Here is a 20,009-nt window from a genome sequence, read left to right on the forward strand (position 1 = left end):
GAAATACCTCATCTGGTCATCGAACTTATTACACCTATATTGTCAATAAAAAAAAAAGTTCTTATTACGAGATTACTTGCTCAACTTGCCAACTTAACAGTTTCTACATTCTGTAAATAACACCTATTACGTAAAATTGGTGCACGTGTAAAAAAAAACTTACTGAAATTCCTAAAAATTTGCTTTGAATTTAATTTTCGGAATCGTCGGCTAGCATATTCAGAACTTATCAAAGCTCAGCGAACCGCATGTGCAATAATTGCAACACTGTCTACAGATTCAGCATTACTACTATGAATTAATATTTTAACTTATAGAAAAGATTTCATGATTTAAAAATCGAATCTAAAACCTTCAAGCTAGAAGTCAAAGTATACCGCTACTGAAAAGTATTTATTTATCTCCGAAATCAACTAACTCTACATTATATATTCTATAAACTCGACATGTTACTAAATAATCTTAATGAAATCAATTTTTCCACAAAAGGAAAATGTTTGTCCTCTATCTGAAGTTGTTTAATTACTTTATCATTTAATTAAACAGTCCCAAATGATCAATAAAATATTGTATGCGTAAATAATTTATTTTATATCGAGGTGGTTATAAATTATTTGATGTATTACCAAACCGCTATATTAACCAAAATAGAGCAATAAAAATGGCATCCGAAATCGTAATGCATAAAAGAAAGCATATAAAACGTACACTGGATGTCAATAAAACAAATTACCTCCATAACGAGCTGCAACAATGTATTTTGTCTCCCGACATTACCTTTTGGTAAATATTCCATTACAACCGCATACGTTCAATTTACCGTCGATTAATTTTATGATGGTTTTTAATAACGCCCGAAAAAAAGTTGGATCTCAATAGCACCATATTACAAGTTCATAATAATATGTAAAATCGCCCGAAGGATTAATTTTCAAATAAATCCGGGCATAAATCATTCGACGCGACCACCACCCGCTGTCCCATATGATTATGGACTTCAAAAACGCTTTTTGTCACATTAATCAGCCGTTTAGAAACGAAAACAAACATTAACCTTCTCGTGAAAATAAATAAAAAGAATAACATCGAATACAGAACGCCGTGAAATATTTGAACGTTAAACACGTCTATATCGGAGTTACATAAGCATATCATGTGGTTTGACGCACATCTATGAAACGATTAAGCTACAAAATGTCAAAAAGCAAAAGCACAGAGGACTAGGGGCGGCGACCGCGGCTTATGCAGAGGGGGCGAAGGGGAGCCTGGCCGCCAGTTTCTCGCCGACAGCCGCGCCGCGAGCACGCTCGGTAATGCGCTCCGAATTTTGACGCGACATGGCCTCGTCCACGACCGGCAACATCGTCGTCGAGTGGTTGAGATCGCTCCACTTGGGCCAATATGCGGAAAGTTTCATAGACAACGGCTATGACGATTTAGAAATATGCAAACAAGTTGGGGAACCCGATCTGGACGCGATCGGGGTCCTCAACCCTGCACATCGTCAGCGCTTGTTGCACTCAGTGCGAACCCTCAGAGAGGAAGGGGCGGCTGCTGTTTACTTCACGCTTGAGGAAGGAGCAGTCGCTCGAGACCCTTGCCGATGTGAGGAGGAAGCGCGCAAAGAGCAAGCCACCGCCACCGTCGAACCGGCAAAGTATGCCGACGAGTACGAGGAAGGGAAAGCGGAGCTGGTGAAAATACCACGCATACAGCTAAAACGCCTGCTTCGCGAACGCCTCGCACAGGATGGGATCCGGCTGAGCCTTCAGCCGTACTCGACAACGGTCAGTCTAGCCCTAAAAGTTGGGCAGTGCTTCTCGCGGTATCATGTGCTAGTGTTGTTGAATGAAAAGTGTCTTGAGTGAGTGTTTCGAAGTCGATGCTAGATCGCACGAGCCGCAGACGCGCTGCCCGCGTTTTATTTCTTTGAATTAGTATGTGTGTGGTGCGGACCGTCTTGGACCGCCCCGGGCGACTCTCTCCTCGGGACGTGTTGCTATAAAGTTTGTTGCTTGCGTGATTTCCCTCGAGATGAGGAGTTTGCGCGCCTTCCTGTCGTGAGAAGATTGTAATCGCGTGCCTCTCGGCTCTAAATTGGGTTTAACGATAAATCGCGTAACCTGTTCCAGCTCCCCGAGGCGTTAATTAGTGATACGACTTGTTCTGACATGAAACAAAGATATCGAGACTGCATAATTTGAAGCTTATCGTGGAGTAATGATCCTTGTTGGAATTAGTTTGAAGTTTGCGCTAATGAATATGATATTGCACGACTTTTATATTATGCCTGTCAAGTAGAATTGCTAGAAGTTGTGGCCGCAAAGTCGAGGCCAAATACCTGCCTAAAATAAATTTATCCGTTTTCGCAAAAGAAACTTGGAGCTGTACGAAATAAATTCTCAACTTTATAAATAACATCCAAATACGTATTCATGCGGCGTAACTTACTTTTCACAAAAGGTCGGTGGTACTTGTTGTTGTTTGTAGCTAAGCCGCGGTAATGTTTTTGTAATATTAATTTTAATCTACCTTAGAAAGAACAACATCAAGTTGCTTTAAATAATATATTTAGAGGTATTTATAGACGCTATAAAAGCTCGATGTTATTCCACCGCTAAAATTACTTAAACACACTTAAAGAATTTTGGATACAAATTGTTGAAGGGGTTACGTTGCGTGTTTGTTTAGGTTTCTAGGTATTTGACAGAATAATCACGTATAATGATAATAAAATTACCCTATACAATATATCTATAATTTGTTACTTGTTACAGCTAATTAGCAAACTTCCACTTAAAATAACTATGCTGCCAAAATATCAACAACATCTATCATGTAATGCTTTGAATAAGTCAAGCTCTTGATAAAATGGACTTTCGCATCACTTTTCTTATTCCGCTAAAGTCCAGACCTTGGACAACTATTCGAATCTCGCTGCAATTTAGATCAAACAAATTTAAAACTACATAACTTACATCAAACGTCAAATTAATTAAGGAAACAAAAATTATTCATATTGCAACGAACCCCATATTCACACGGGCGGAAGCGTTTAGTTGATATTTTAATTGAGGTGTTATTAATTATTCCGCCGAGTTGTGATTAAGAGGGCGGAATATTCGGGCACGCCTATACATGTTGTGGTAATTATTTGTCAGCTTATGTGGAGATATATGGACTGTACTCGATGAGGCAGTTTCGAAATGTTCGAATGTTGAATAATTAATCATTACACTCTTAAGTTTGATGTCGTTAACGTTAGTGTAGAGAATAGCTAAGAGAATGATTTGAAATATGTTACCGCGTGGCCAAAAGTGAACAAATGACATTGGTATATAGATTTTTTTTCTTGTCTTCTTGCTTTCTATAATTCAGATAGATTTGACACATTAAAGATAATATATTAGATTATTTTTGACACGTCCCACAGGATGTGGTTGAAGCAGAAAATGTGAACAGGTTTAAGAACAAAATTGAGAAATATTTTGCTGGGAAGTGAAACCGGAATTGATAATTACAAGGCATATCATTTAAATAAACTGCCTGTCTGGTAAAAATAAATAATTGTAATTTATACAAAATATTATATTAATTTGATAGAAAGATATATGGATAGAATATTTCTTAGAAACAGTTGTGGAAGATCAAAGGTTTCTGCACATTTGTTAACTGATATCCGACTTTTGCATAATTGTTTGTACGTAACAGACTACGTCATACAGTGGTTTATGTATAACTGGGATACAAAAAACTTTTAATGAAATACGTAATAGGATTAACATAACAGACATTATGGGCCCTAAATGAAAGCAGGTAGGGTTGGTACAAAAATAATGAGGGTTTCACGGCACCCACACTTTATAGAAGTTTATGTTCAAGTCCTCGCGTGGGAACTGAGCCGTGATGTCTCGTGTCACAGCCGACTCGCAAACTTCTTTATTTTGTTACACCGATAACTTATAGCTGCGTAAAAACTATAACTTACATCTATTGTATTATCGTAGAATAGAATTTACTTACTGCCTACAAAATTAATTGGGATACATTCAGTTTAAATAATTGCAAAAAATATTTCGGTCAATTGTTATGACATTGTTTGTACTTCAACCCCTTATCGTTCGTTGATTTTTGGTATCATTGTGTACATAAAATATTCTGATTATTCTCGCTTATCTAAAAGCCATTCTAGTCCAGTCATTGTACTGTACTATAAATATCACGCATTTATACTCGACTATGTTTCTGAGTAAAACACGAAATACTTAACTAGTCTTCCGCGTATTCCTTACTTTTTACTGCCTATGGAATTTCTTTGTTTCCAACGTCGCACACAATGCACTGTTTCTAATAATTTCCCTGACAAGCGGTTGGAAATGGCACACCACAACGGACAGTACATTGTAAACGCGAATGGCTTTCAAAAGAAAATAAACGTCAAACAACGAAACGTTTACTCGAGACTAGAGATTTAGAAAGCAAACACTAGTACATATTTTAATTACACGTAGTTACAGGGTTGTAATGCAATAGCCTACTGTAATTATCTGTTATATTTTTTACCGGTTTTCGGTCCCCATGTTGAAACCAGTTCGTCGTGGGCACCATCGAGAATTCACGTCGTACGAGCGCGCATTGGATCGCCGGCAAAAAAATAATCGAAACCACCGGCATCTCGCCGGAGTCGATCGCCCTTGAATAGGATCGTGTAGTCAATATTTGTCGCGCAAAGTTTGTGTAACACTCTATGAACCTGTTTATCTACGTAGATGTTATCACGCGGACCTTCTGTCGATAAACATTCAATCTGGCTCTGATTTTTTAAAGTTCGTGGCAATTTTCGCATCATTCGTGTCGCATTCGTTATTTAAAATCGTAGCCATTGTTTGGGATCCAACCCCGCGCCTACCTGGTATCGGTCCTTTTCACAAATGCCGTTGACTGCGTTTTTTTCTAGGAGTCTTCGCTAAAGCGATTACCGCCGGAACTCAGTACAAAAGAACTGACAAATTTCGTCGGGGGTATCAATATCCCAGTTCCGACTTAATAGGCCAATATTTTTGTTTTGTTACCTTCCATTGTCCTGTAGCATCCGCTTTCCGAATATCATACACGGTTGGAAATGCATCGTAAAACTATGTTCACGCCAATGAAGTCTTTATTGCGATGTATTGTGTATATACCATGATACATTGCTTCCTTTCTTTGCTGATTTTATTTAATTCTACCTTTGGGGTGGCGATGTGCGGATGTTCTGGATTATTGTATCATTAACGGCTTATGAATGAAATGATGATAATGATTAGTAATGGCGGATATTTTAAAAGGGAGAATTTAGTTAACAGCATTATAACAATGAACTACTCTTTTTGATGTAAATAAACGTAAGTAAAACTATTCAGAATCCTGTTCAAACAAATTAACATCAAAAACAAAACCTTAAAATTATAGTTTTATTTTTATTCTCGTTGATAATTTATGCTGTAATGGATAAATGGGTAATGCTTGCAACGATTTCCCAATTTGAGTACGTTAATTGAATAATTATACATCGACCTTCGTAGTTAAATATCGTAAGAGTTAATGGTGATACCACAACGACCCATTACCATGTTTCATTACACAGTTATGTATCAAGTCGTAAGATGCACTTCAATGTCTAAATCAAGAGTATTTTTAGATAACAATGAAGATGTTACCTCACAAACATAAAACCTTTTAAACTATGATACAGTGGAGTTGAATGCTACTAATATATAAAAGCTTTAGGTACTATCGCATAGCGATGATTAGAAATCACTTTAATGTGAAACAAGCTACTAAGCATTCTATGAGGCAAACAGACCGACACAGAAAAAAGATATTAATGAAACTCGGCATGGATCTCAAGAATTAGTTGTAAATGTTAATGGAAAGACGACCGTAAAGGTCAAGCGAGTTTGAACACAAGAGGCTGGTCATATTTTTATCTGACTTAAAAGGCGTAGGCCATAGCGTGTTTACACAACACGGTAAATGAAAGCGGCCGTGTCTTCGGTCTCTGTCCAAATAGCTTTTGTTAATACAAGATTTGGTTGTAAGTGCCTTTGTTTATATCGGTGATTAGATGTTTTTACTGGGAAATCTTCAATTTCCTGTGCACAATGTTTTCTAATTTGAACATTACGTTTGCAAATAGCTAATATTTGTTTTAATTAAAATTGTGCTCGAACACAAAAGTGTTGTTTGCTTCGAAACAGGCCTTAATATTGCCGGTCCGGGTTTTTCTACCTGTCCTGGTATTGTTATGGTGAATGTGTGCGGAGTCACGCAGAGTCCCGACTCCTTGGTATTCCTTCCCCGGTTTTATGTGCGGCTTGTGTTTTGCTCACGTGTGTAATGCGCATATTTTTATGGACCTTTTGTTAGGGCACGTGAACTTTCATGCTATGACGTAATTACGAATTTAATATTGAGGTGTTACAGCTGGATATCTTCGTTTATTTCGGTAATAATAATTTTATAGTAATTAAAAAGTTATTAGTTAAGGTATGTAGTATGTATGCTTTCTCGGTATGTTTCGTGTTTTTATACCAATTAATTCAATGTGAACAAACATAAAATTAATGATGACTATAGACAATAAACAGTTTAGTTAGTTATAGTTTTAATAATATATAGTTAGTTTTAATAAAATAAAAAAAATGTAGACCCGACATCTGTACAAAAATTGTGTAAGTGGTTGTCTTATTTGAAATGTCATGAGACTAGATTTCACAGCATCCTTAGTTATAAATACAAAAGTAATATGTTTACACAAAATATGCTAATAAGCGCATTAAAAACGTGTAAATTAGGGTATGGAAAAAATATACAATATTTTATATGGATGTTTCGTTATTTCACGGTAGATTGTGTAACGATCGCATAAGCTAAAAATTTTAGTATAACAATCTTCCCAATATCCACTCTATAAAATCTTAGAACTCTTTGACGGCGGCATTTTTTTTTATTCGTATAATTTACTATCACCTAAAAAAATCCCAAAAGAAACCATTAACACATGCCTCATTATGAACTATATCTTAACATTTAAGGACAAACAGATGATTAAAGTACTTGAAGACTGCAACGAAGTTTGTCAGGTGCAGGGTAACTTCAACCAGTTCGGCACTTGGGGTGTTTGCTGTCTTCAAGTCAAAGCCTAGAACTTGGCACAACTTGCCCTTGGATTATTAGCGGGCACTTTGAAGTCAAGAGTGCTGATTAGCTGGCTGTTGCAGTAGTTACAAGTTGTCAATAATGGTTCTTATTTGTACGTAGCATCTCTTCAACTAAATATTATATTATGATACTACCTTTATTACTATTTATTCATACGTATTTTATAAATGTGAAAGTAACTCTGGCTGTAACGTTTACAAGATTGAAACACTGAACAGATTACGATAAAATTTATGGTGATAGTTTGAGACTGAGAAGGGTATGTTATCCTGTTATATCCTTGTAAAATATATAGCGGGACTTTTATCCCGGGAAAGCGTGTACACGCGGCCGGACCCGCAAAGTAAAACTAAATGAATGACAAACAAGCTTATAGCTTGAGGCTAGACAAAAATTAATAAAACAAATTATCCAAAATTACTTTCGTTTACAGATATTGATATTATTATTTTCTAGCAAAGCCTTTTTTATTTTCTTGCTAAACTTTAGCATTATATTTAAGTAGACATAAAAAAGTAAATTTCATAATTTTATTCATACGTTGTGGCTATAAAAAAACAGTAAAGTTTAATTTTATGTCAGTTTTTACACCTGTATGAACGTGTTAAAGATACTGCATTTCTACGAAGCATGCTTACAAATAATGTTTTTGCATCTAAACATAATTTAATAAGCAAGATGACTGCTCTGTCTCAGGTTGATTGGTAAATAATGCCTATGGTAGATAGGCCATAAACATAAAGTTCCTACGTTATGTTTATATAAAAAAACGGTACGTATATTTTATAAATAAATGTTACGTTAAATGTGAAATTAATTTAATCGACTTTTAATGATAAAGGAATTGTAAGTATAAAAGTAAGTATTAACTTATTATATGAAAAAATTATAAATGTTTGCGATTAACGGAAACCTGACGTCGATTCGCACTTCAAAATTATTTTCTTGATACATCACGCCTCATGACGAAAGAATCACCTCTAACGGTAATACGTGATCAAGTATCAAGATTTATTAACTGCCGATAGCGTAGGCAGTAGCGACTGTCAGCTTGTCATCGATGTTTGAAGTGTGTATTTACATGAACTTAATCTCGGCTCGTGGAATTTATCAAAGATTATCAGCCTACACGGTGTCAAGAAGTTTACTTTTGTAATTTCGGATTTAGTAGACGATTTAGGTGTCAATTGTCATTTTTTATTCTACCCATCAGAAGTGAAGCGTAAAAATCTTTAAAAGCCGACGTATAATTAATTTATTTACTATAAGAATTAATAATATTTATTTGCTATGCTAAGGAATATAGTACTAATAACATTCTTTTTCTTTACTGTCTATTCGAAAAAAAATAAATGTTCTATAGTTTTTAGTTACTGCAAGCTGCAAAATTTCCGCTTAGTTTGAGAACTGCAAAGTCCGATAAAAATATGTTACACTGTTAAATAATTTAAAATAGGTAGACCTAACATGCTAAGTAAAATGGTGACTTCACAGCACACGGTCGGCATTACGAAATTATCAAAATAAAACCAAACATTTAAATAAAATCTCAAACGATTTAAAACTTTATAGACATAAAATCGCGACACACAGCTTAAGTAGTAGCCGCGTATTTATTTACAGAGCTAAGAGTTTTGACTCAAGAGCGATGCTCTCACGAGGCCTGGAGGGCCCTTATAAAGTGTCACACAGAGTGCCCAGCTATTGCTAAGATTTATTTATAACTTAATCAAACATTTCGGATTTCCAAGAAGGTCTGTTCAAATGTAAACAATAAAATGCCATTGTTTTATCTTCTTAGGTGGCAATTTTGTTCTCTGTTTTATTTAGTTAACTAAATACTTTATTCAACGTAGGATCTTAATGCTTTATTGTTTAATGGACGTTACAAATAGTTTTTATTAGTAATAATTTTGAAGTATTAATTTGTAGTTCAGATGTCAATTTCATATAATTTATGTAAAATTGATGGGCTTTTAAGTAAACGTCTTTTCTTCACATTGCAACTTTACGATTCACTTATTTTTTGTACCAAGCACGAACTCTTAAGGAATTATTAGACTGAGTGCTTCTAGTGTCACGAGAGCCATTTTTCTTTCGGCATAAAATTTAAATTGACCTATTATTCGGCTTTTTCCATTTGAAGAGTTCTTAGACAAGGCTAAAAACGACCATAGCACACATGCTACAAAACTTCACAGTGGCTTTACCCACTTATTTGATGTTACTATTATGTTGCTGACATGTATACTTATTTGTAAAATAATGTATCATGAACCTGCATTCCTTAGAAGTTCTCTATAAGAATTTTGAGGACATATGAAGTCTACAAACGTGCACTAGGCCCGCGCTGGACTTAAGGCTTAACCATTCTCTGTAATGAAGGAGGCTCGTGCCCAGCAGTAGAACAGTATGTAATACAGGGTTGATATCTTCATGCTCTTTATTTTAAACGTTTTTTTACATATATATTCTTAGAAAAACATGCAAATAAAAATATAAATGACCTCTGATAGCGAAGCTCAACCCAAGCCACCGGCGGTTAGAGATTTAAAGTGAGGAATCTCCTCACAATGCGCTTCGTGTCCAGCAATACTGCCTTCTGCATCTGGCCTTCGGAAGCTCTCAATTGGCCGTTGGGTCGGCCAACGGCCAATTGAGAGCTTCCGAAGGGTTGAATTTATTATTATTATAAGGTAGGGTTGTCTTGGTTAGGAGAGAATAATGAAAAAGCCTTAAAAGTATTATTAGATTTATGAATACACCTTATCCAGTCAACTATAGCAAATGCATCTAATGTTCTGATGCATAAATTCACATAATTCAGTCTGTTTAACTCAGCTACAACGAATTAAACATCAAAATGTCATATTAATTATAGCACCGAGAGCGGATTATATGCAAATGCAAGTTTGCATATTTCACCTTTGTCACGTATTTTATTAAATCTTGTCTATTATAAATTGAATAATATTAGATGAAAAATATCGAATTTTCCATGATAGGAAAGTAAAAACAAACTTCAAATGAAGAGATGAAATATTTCAGTAATTAAACTACAATTGGTTGAAGAAGCATTTAAAATTATACTGACTTCAAAACTGATTAATATAAATAGAACTCTATGTGTTTGTTAATATAGAGCTTTTTTGTTTACGCATTTCACTTTTCCACTTTTTCCACGACGATTTCCATAACCCACAGTACTGGTAACTACGCATCGTGACAATTATATTAACTGACTACAAAACTACACAAATACTAATACAGTAAAAAAGTTCGAATAACATGGCCCGGTGAGCGTTTCGAATTGGTAACAATAGCGAAATAAACGTGGCGGAAATTTTTCATTTGCGCGTCGATTCACACTTTCGTGTTGGTTTTAAATTTTAGCGTTTCCAACCAGCCTATGATCAGAACCAGAGCACTGGCAACTAGTTCGTCAAAACTGGAGTTTAATGTTATTTAAGTTTTAGTAACCGCGATGATATTAAAATTTAAGTATTTCGGTATGATATTAAATTACCACTATATTTGTATTTATTTGCTCTGATTTTATGTCTTCTTGATTTATGGTTACGGGTTATAGAGTCGTATAAGAGCTTTATAGTATATTTACAACATTATAGGTATACAACATGACCTATATATAATTTATATCTACAAAAAAAAAAACTAAAATTTAAAGAAATACACTATTTGTATTCCTTCAAAAGATTACACGCAACCTTGAAGATAAAATTTCCTTTCAAACATGTTGTCATAGGTAAAGCAATAGTAGATATCGTTCCAGGAAATACATTAGCGTCATTGTAGTTAATTCTTGGAAACCATTAATCCAATACTTTAAATAAATGAACAACGAGTAACAATAAGGCTTAAGGATTAGTAAACTATTTAAATGCCAGAACAGATGGTGAAAATTATTAAACACTAAAATCAGTAAAAAGATGTTTTTAATGTTTATTATAGGGTGGACTATTATATTTTATTGACCTTCGGTTAATGCCTAATTGTACCTTTCGAACAATTTAACGATTAATGCTTTGTTTATATTTAGAACACATTGATAACTTTGCTGTGCCACTAGTGTTTACTTTAAAAAAAGACTACAAATCATGACAACATACAAAGCGTTATGATCATAATCTGATCTTCTTAAACTACTAGAAATGTTAAAGCCAAGACTGATTGAGACGTACAATGCGATGTGGTGGGTGTTTGACTAGGTGAGAAGTCTAGTCGACTCAGAAACACCGAGAACATAACAAATTAGGCTCAAGAGGCGTTTTCACACAAAGCCGTGGCCGCATTCGCATTTACAGCTGCCATGATTTGTGAGAGTGCCTAAGATTAGTGTAGTAACTGTTAACAGAGATGATTTAAACCTCGTTCAGTTACACGGTTAAATATATTTACATGAAATTGACTGATTAAAATGAAAAAAGGTATCCATCTGGCAACTAATTACTTTATTTATACGTGCAAGACAAAGTGATACATACCACTGCACCTGATGGTAAGTCGAGTGGGGTTCAATAGAATGTCGACTGACGAGCGATGATTACCTCTCGGCAATCGACACAATTATGCCGGCCTGTTGGAACCGGACAGGCAGATCACGGAACGCGACACATCTGGGCCACGATAACTTACTCAAACTTAATTAGAGATTGTGATTTGAAAATTATTATGACCCTTATAAACATAATGGTCATGAAATTGTTCGAGAACCAATGAAAATAGCTCATCCAACCAAACAGTGATTCAATAATATACGCGTCGAAAAGTTTTATTTACAAATCGAAACATACTCACGTACGTCATAAAGTGTGGTCGGGCCTCGTTTAGTATTCATCATCAGTTCGCACCAAGTTTTTATTTGAAACAACTACTGCAGTAAACTTAAAGATATTATCGTTCTTTGTCAGAATTTGCATTTGACAAGGATTTGGAACAGGATATTGTACTGCGGTATTTAGTATGGTCGAATTTTGGTTTGTGAATTTTAATAGGCTTGATATTTCCTGGTTTTTGGAATATTATATTATTTTTCGAGTATGTTTTAAGTGATTATCCGTAAAATCCTTAAGATTTGATCATCTTTTTGCTGTTTATTTATCAAAAAGAGGACTTAAAATATTTAATGTACAGATAAGATTATAATAGCATAGACATGCTTAAACTTATCCTCAAAGAATAGGCAAGAGTACCAATAAATGCATCCATATTTCATCAAACTTATCTAACATGGTATGTATAATATTATTTAAAATCGTTAATAACCTATCAACTATCTATAAATTTTATTTTGTATATTATTCGTAGTTGTTTATTAAAATATGCGTCATCAGTTTTAAAATATAGGTACACAGATTTCTTGTCCAATACTTTTGTTAAAGACTGCAATGTGTTCTAAAATATGAATTTCTCATTACGTCTGGAATCTAAATTTTGTTTTTGCTTGTAACATAATTAAATGATGATGTAGTAATCTATGTTGATCCTATGATGAATATTGCAGAGCTTAAATTTTTTACTGACCTACCTTAATTTAAAAATATAGACCGTAGATAATAACATCCGTTTTTTAAGACACAATCGAATGCTATTATTTTCATATTAACTTCTGATAGGTTTTAACCACCGAATCGAAAGAACCCGAACGAAATCGTTGAATAATTATACCCTACACTAAGTGTGGTGCTTCGTATTACATTATCTAGGCGGTGTTTTAACCTAATATTGATCTTGTAAGTTTTATTCGAGACTATATTTTGCTTGCAGTTCTTTTATGATATACTTATTGTTTTTTTGTAAAATATTTTAATCTGGAACCTGGTCTATGTTCGAAAGTACATCTAAATTTATTTAGCGATTTTTGAGTTTGTTTCTTACAACTTTCGAAACCTTCAAAATTGTCTGCAATAGTAATATTAAATATGTTGCAGGAGAATGTGTTTAGATGTTTTTGCAATATTTAAAGATCACGCTCTCACGCCAAAGGAAGAGGATATCGGGTCATTAAAATATTAAATGAAATTCCGCGCATAATTTATGATGCATATTTGGCTAATTGTTTCGTCCGTGACCTGAATCACATGGGAATTGATTATTTTTGACTGTTTTAGTACGAAAATAAATGAACAGTTATGTCTTTTATAATATTAAATTTTGGAAAATAACCTGCCTCGCTGGCGTCGTTATATTGAGGTACAACTACTGCGCTGAGGTCTCAAGTTTGAATCTTTATCATATAATAGGATGAAAAATAAATACCGAGGAGTGGGTGCAAAAAGTTCTGTCTTTTTCTAGACTTTTAGGAATAAACGGCGTGAGTGTGCGTGTGTGTTAAGGGAAATTTAATCTAAATCCTGGAATTGTTGATCGGTTTTAACGGAAACTATGTTCTGGAATGTATATAATATATTTTTTAAATAAAGTCTATTACGCAGACAAACTCGCAGCTCAGAATAAGCTATTCATAAAATTAAGAAAAACATAGAGGATATAACTTGATCATTATTCATCTCAAGAAATAAATTAGTTTAGAATAAATTCAATGTGGCAATGCAAAAACCGCTAATCTAGCCGCGACTGCGCAATAAATCATTATACCCAGATCAAAATGAGACTAAAAACAAAACTAATTTCCTTAGCTTCATGTATAAGCGATCATGAACTATTAGATTTACATCCAAAGGTTAAACTGTTGATCATGTTACTATGAATGGGACTATAAAATGCAGCAGTTAATAGCTAGCGTGGGTAGACACGTACGAACAGTTTTTTATGTATGTATTCATCAACGAAGGCGCCTCTGCCATGCCCTCGCAGCAGGTAACCTCGCGGCCTCTGTCCATGATTCCCCAAATTTATGGCACATTTGTAAATCCTTCGAAACGTCTTTTGTAACAAATATTTGTTTATTTTTACACTTTTATTAAATTGAATCCCTTTTTGTTGTCGAGTTCGTTTCGTTCAATACGATCTCCGATCTTATCGTTTAAGGTAGCTCATCAAGAATTTAAATGTTATTTCGATTAATGCGTTTCGCTTGTATCAGTTTTTGAAATTATCAACGAGATAGATATCGAGAATATTTTATCTTTTATATAAAATGTATTGTAATGTAAAAAACCGTTTTACAAGTCCCAATAATACATTTCCATCGGAAGAGACCCAAATGGCGTCCAAATTGAAACTTTCACTTGGTTTACTTGGAATTGATTAAAGCGAAAATGGGGTACTTATTGCCAAGTTTTTGCTGCCAAGATTTGTAAACGTACAATTATTCATTTCGTAGGTTCTGGACGTTTACTTCCAAGACATTTACGTAACCACGAGAGGCATATCTATTCAGTTGGCTGTACTAATTTGCAAGTTGATGTAAGTCGTGATGGTTTTCTCGATCTCGATATATGAGTCACTGACCTAAATTCCTTAACCTAAGTGACGCATACCGAACAAACTGACTCAGTTTGTGACAGGGAAAAAATATTATGTCTTCTTTTTATAGCTAGCCGGGTAGCCAGGGGACAGCAACGGGAACAATGCATTCCAGCGTTGTTACGTTCGGTCAACAAAAAGGTCCAACAAGAGCAACGGTTTTTTGTCAACAACCCCGCTAAATTAAACAGGGAAGCTGATTTGTTTTATTTTTCTTTTTTTTTTAACGGTTTTGTTTCATAGTGAAACGAAGGCAGAAGCGCAAAATGAGGCACTGCCGTTTATTGTTACTGCAAACATAGGGGCTGTAAAATTAGCGAAGGAAAAAACACGTGAATATAGTGTTAAGCAATTTTAAAACTACTGATAATTTTGTTGTAGAGAAAATTTACGTAAAACATGAATGATTGAGATTAACTTCTTTTATGTTAAAAGCACAGCGTTTTGCTTTTAAGGTGTTCGAATAATCCGTATTAAAATGAAATAACCAAGAACCTTAACTGGGTTGCATGTCCGTAATCGTTGGTAACTTGACTAAATATTTTGTCGCGTGCAGTATATTTTCGGTAAGCAGACTGAAATAAACATTTACGATTAATTTTACGACTCGAGAGAGCCAAGAGCCGAGTAAATATTGCAATATTAATTTAAGCTGGAGATTTTTAAGAGAAACGTAAATATGTACGCCTTAAATTACCACTTTCTTAAGACACAGTTCTTTGAATTAATTTTGTTTAAAGCCTTGAAAATAGCGTTGCTAAAAAAAAGACAACATGAAAAACTCAGAAAAATAAATAGAAAAAACTAACAAAAATACGGACACATCTCCGAAAGTCATTAGAAATTTCATTTCAAATATTACTAAATTAAAAAAAATAAAAGGTACGAACATAATTCAAATGATTAATCCATTAAGCCCCTTTTACCTCCCAAGTACAGTCTTCAAAAACAGTCAAAGGCCATTCATGGAGTTTCATAAAAATTGTTGCTGAAAAATTTGGTATACATGTTTGACAGGATAATAAAGGAACAAACGCTAAGCTGACCCGGAGAGGGTTCGATTAACATTCCTTTACTTTGATAGGGACCTAAGCAATCTGTCGGACGCTCGCATAATTGTTTGCGGACATGCGGACATGATTTTATCGGTAGTACAACGGTCCGCATAGTGTCAGTCCTACAGTCCGTGGGATTTGTGTAGGATTTTGCTTTAGTTGTTTGTTATTTGTGTAGCTATTAGTGTGCGATAGTTCAAATTATGTTTTATTATTAGAACGTATGTAATTATATCTGAATGTGATATATAATTGCTAATGAGATTTATACGAAACGTAAATATAACTTCGAGAAAAAACATAGACTGTCGTTTATGATGACATAAATAATAAATTAAAAACTCGGATCAGGCAAAGTGATATTTGGGATTTTCTACTGAGTACTAGCCCGGATTCTGAACTTTGTATCCGATATGGCGATAGGCTCGCCCCCTACCGCACCATGGGACGGAATACACTTGCGAAAAGTGGGTGCCCTGGTTGCGCCTCTGCATACCCCTTTCGGGGATAAATGCGTGATGTTTTGTAGGTAAAACTCGTAATCGGAAAACAAAAACTGGTTTCCAAACTTGAAAGTCTATTAAAGATAGAAGCTTCCTCACTAAATCTGTTTCTAGCTCTATTTAGGACCAATAACTGTCTCTTTTACTGGACGGCACTTATTGTCGGACACAAATGCAATTTATTTCGCCATGAGCGTTCCTGTGTGCTCGTATATCGTAATGTCCTCTAATCCAGCGGTAACTGTTCAACAAAACTCATTACTCGGAGTCCGTGGGTGAACCTGCTAGGTGCTAGGCATAATTCACGTGGTATGGCGAAATTGGAGTGAAAATTTTTCTATAAACTGAATGTCGAGAGCAAGCTAATAAGATTCTTATGGTGTTTTAAATTGATCTTTTTTTAATTGGCAAAGTCAAGTGATTTTTTTTTCTATAAACTGTATGTCATGTGCTGATATGATTTTTATGGCGTTTTAAACTAATCTTTTTTATTTGGCAAAGTCAATAGATCTATTTGATAGTTATACAAATGGCTACATCAATCTATAAGGAGAGATTTTGTTCCATGACGTTTTTCAGAATTAAGCTGTCCCGTGCCCCTCCATGGGACAGTATATAATAAAGGGCTGATAGTATCTATTGTACTCTCAGTGACAGTCAAGTAAGTCAGTTTTATTTCAATTTAATTTCTATACAACGTAATACTGAATTATTTTCCATTACTTAATTTCCAACGTAACTAAATTAATACAAAAGGGTCGTAGAAAGATTAAGCCACTTGGCACGTGTCTTAAACGCTAACTCTAGTTTAATCTCGAAAGTTTATCACTTGCGCCGTCTCGTTACTTGGCCTTAGGAGATTAGCAAATGGGGCCAACTTATTCGTTTACACGTAAACCTCGCAGCGAATTTACCTTAGGATTTTTAAGTCAAAATGGAAACACGTGCGTGCGAATTATTTGTTCTCTATAGCACTATCTGTACATAGAAAACAAAGTCGCTCGCCGTGTCTGTCATTATTTCTAAACGCGATAAACTCAAAAAGGTCTGAACGGTTGTTGGTGAATTTTATTATGGAGATAGTTTCAGTCCCTGGGAAGGACATAGGCTACTTTTATCCCCATAAAAATGTAGTGGGACTTTGATCCCGGAAAACTAGCTGACGGGTAACAGCTAGTATATTATAAACTGTTACCTGCTGGACACGAGTTTCTTACTACTGATAAGGGTAGGTCTTAGTTCACTAAACTAGTCTAGTGCATGGCAGTCTTAAAATACCGTCTTGATGCTTTGGAAGAATTCTTATGTACGTGGGTTGCCAAAGTTTTCACTGTTAAGTCGAACGATAGCAAAAAATGCACACGTAATTAAAAATTCAGGGTGTGCCTGGCCTTCCTTCCTGTGCTTCCTAAGATTTTTATTCACATCATTGTAATCAGACACGTGGGTGTGCATAATTACTCTATAGGCTTCGTAAATTGTGGCATTTCGACTGTTTTATTAAAATAGGTTAGGTTTCTCTTAAAACTCATTAAAGAATTTGTGGTGGCCGCCAAAGGAACTAGTTTTCAATATGTTAACAGGTTTTACGCTACAAATTGCAGGAAGATTCCTGAGCTGTTTAAATATAACTTAGCTTTTACGAAGCTTATAAAGTTAATATTGATGCAAAATTTTAGTATCGAATTAGCTATCAAATTTCTATTACACTTGGCAGCTTGTTAAGGTAATATTTTCAGTGTAAAATGTAGTAAAAATTACGGAGTTATATTTTTGCTAATGAAATATAAAAAATTTACGAGATATCTTCCGCTAATGATTTTTATCTGAAAGTGTTAATTCTTTTTTATACTTAAAATACGGTCTAAATTTCAATGATTGTAATTAACTTTCCTACTAACAACACTTGTAACAGTTTCATTAAAATTGTACTTACAACAGTATTAAAACTTTATTATGTCTTAGTTAGTGCTTTAAAGCGAAAACGCCTTATCAAGGGCGTTATAACAAATTCGTTTTTTCATCAAGAACCTTTTAGTAGAGCCCAATTTATTCCATAAATTACTTTCTTAAACTTTTAAAATTACGCTTAGAACCCTGTACAATTTTATATTTCGGTAACGTCATAGACTAAAAATGCAGAGTTGCCATGAATAATTCAAAAATTATTTTAAAAATCCTTAACTTATTTACTGTCAGTGTAAGCACTCGTTCTTAATTTAAATTTTTAAATGTAATTAACTTAGTGTTCAAACACATGCTGGCCAGGTGAAGTGGACGCACCTGCTGCATTTTAAACTTACTACGCGAAATTTAATATGCACAGCAATTTTTTTTTTATTTTGCAACTCGAGAACTTATGTGACCGCAAACGACAGATGAGCCACTTAACTCACGCTCTATTGAATTCAAGTTGGATCAACTTCTCAATGTACCTACATATCAAAAGATATAAAGAAAGAAGGAACGCTTTGTTTCGACGTGCATGGGCAACATTCATTGATCGTTGAATAAGTTCGGAAACCTTTGTCAAACAAGTCAGCAGTGATTTCAAAGCAATTATTTCTTGAAAATCTTCGCGAAACAAAATGCCGCCGTCAAGAGGTATTTTAACGTGTCATATTTTTACGAAAATTTCTAACGACTTTCAGTTAGTTGTCGCTTCACTCAAATGGCAGTCATTTGTTTCGAACAACTCCAAAACTAACTAAAAGAAAAACTGCTACGGTAGTTATATCACGGAACCAAGCTTCGCTTCGTGTCAAACGGGACACACAGTCCTGTTGTTTTGTTAGCAAATGTTTAAACAATTTATTGTGTATACATATTTGTCTCTGCAGGCACGGTTCGTGCAATATCTTTTGTTTGTACAGTTATGAGTGCAGTGTTGTATTATCAATAGATATTTAGAATGTTAAGACAACGATTTGTGTGAGAGTGTAAACACGGTGCGCATGTTGATTGCAAGTAATGGAGCCATTATACCTTTTATTTGTTGACGTAAGTTTTGTGGAGAAATTTGAGTAATTCAGATACCTGTTTTACATTAGTTTGTTTAAATATAATTTTTTTTTTTCTAATTATATTTAATTAAAGAAGTCGCATAATCATAATATTTGTGATATAAATTTACGCAACCACAAAATAGTATGGTTGTTAAGTTTAAGGATATACTTATGAAGGTACACCAAACATATCCTAATACTTGACAAATGTGACGTCCGTGTGTCACACATGTTTGGAAAAGAAAAGAGGAAAACTTTCATTTTTACGCCGTCTAACGGATTCAATATCGACGCGGCTTGAATGAGCTTGGGGTGGAAAAAAAATCGTTAATCATCCTTTGTTGGAATTTTGTTACGGCCTAACTCGTTCCTCGCTTGTTTGGCCTACCATTTTTTCCTTTTGAATGCCGAAAGTGAGGGCTGTTCTTGACGAATTGTTTTCACGGGAAAACAAAAGGAAACTGGATTCCGAACAAGGAAATGAAAACTAATAGTTGACATGTGAGTGGAGTGTTAATTTCGCGAGTGACTGTTGGCGTTTCTGTTTGTCAATGTCACTCGCGTATATTAGAAGTTAGCGTCATAGCTACTATCGCAAATTTTGTATACAATGAGGTTAGTTCATTTTCAATTTACCAGATGTCGCTTGTAGTAGAGCGGAATGGCCACAAACAGATTTTTATTTGTGATTTCGTTAATGTATCGATATTATACAAATTACAGGCTAATTGAAAAAATGCGTAAAACGACAATTTCTTTTATATTGTTCACCCTGCTGACAAATAATATATTGG

General features: G+C 34.7%; 1 protein-coding gene across 1 annotated transcript in view; it reads left to right on the top strand.

Annotated features, from left to right (window-relative positions):
* Nucleotides 1-1,337: 1,337 nt before the first annotated feature.
* Nucleotides 1,338-20,009, top strand: part of LOC115445529 — a 136,723-nt gene continuing 118,051 nt past the window's right edge. Inside the window, exon 1 of the mRNA XM_030171835.2 lies at nucleotides 1,338-1,787. Coding sequence (XP_030027695.1) covers nucleotides 1,338-1,787 — 450 coding nt within the window. The remainder of the gene's footprint in view (nucleotides 1,788-20,009) is intronic.

Source organism: Manduca sexta, chromosome 20 (assembly GCF_014839805.1).
Source record: "Manduca sexta isolate Smith_Timp_Sample1 chromosome 20, JHU_Msex_v1.0, whole genome shotgun sequence".
In the NCBI taxonomy this organism is placed as follows: domain Eukaryota; kingdom Metazoa; phylum Arthropoda; class Insecta; order Lepidoptera; family Sphingidae; genus Manduca; species Manduca sexta.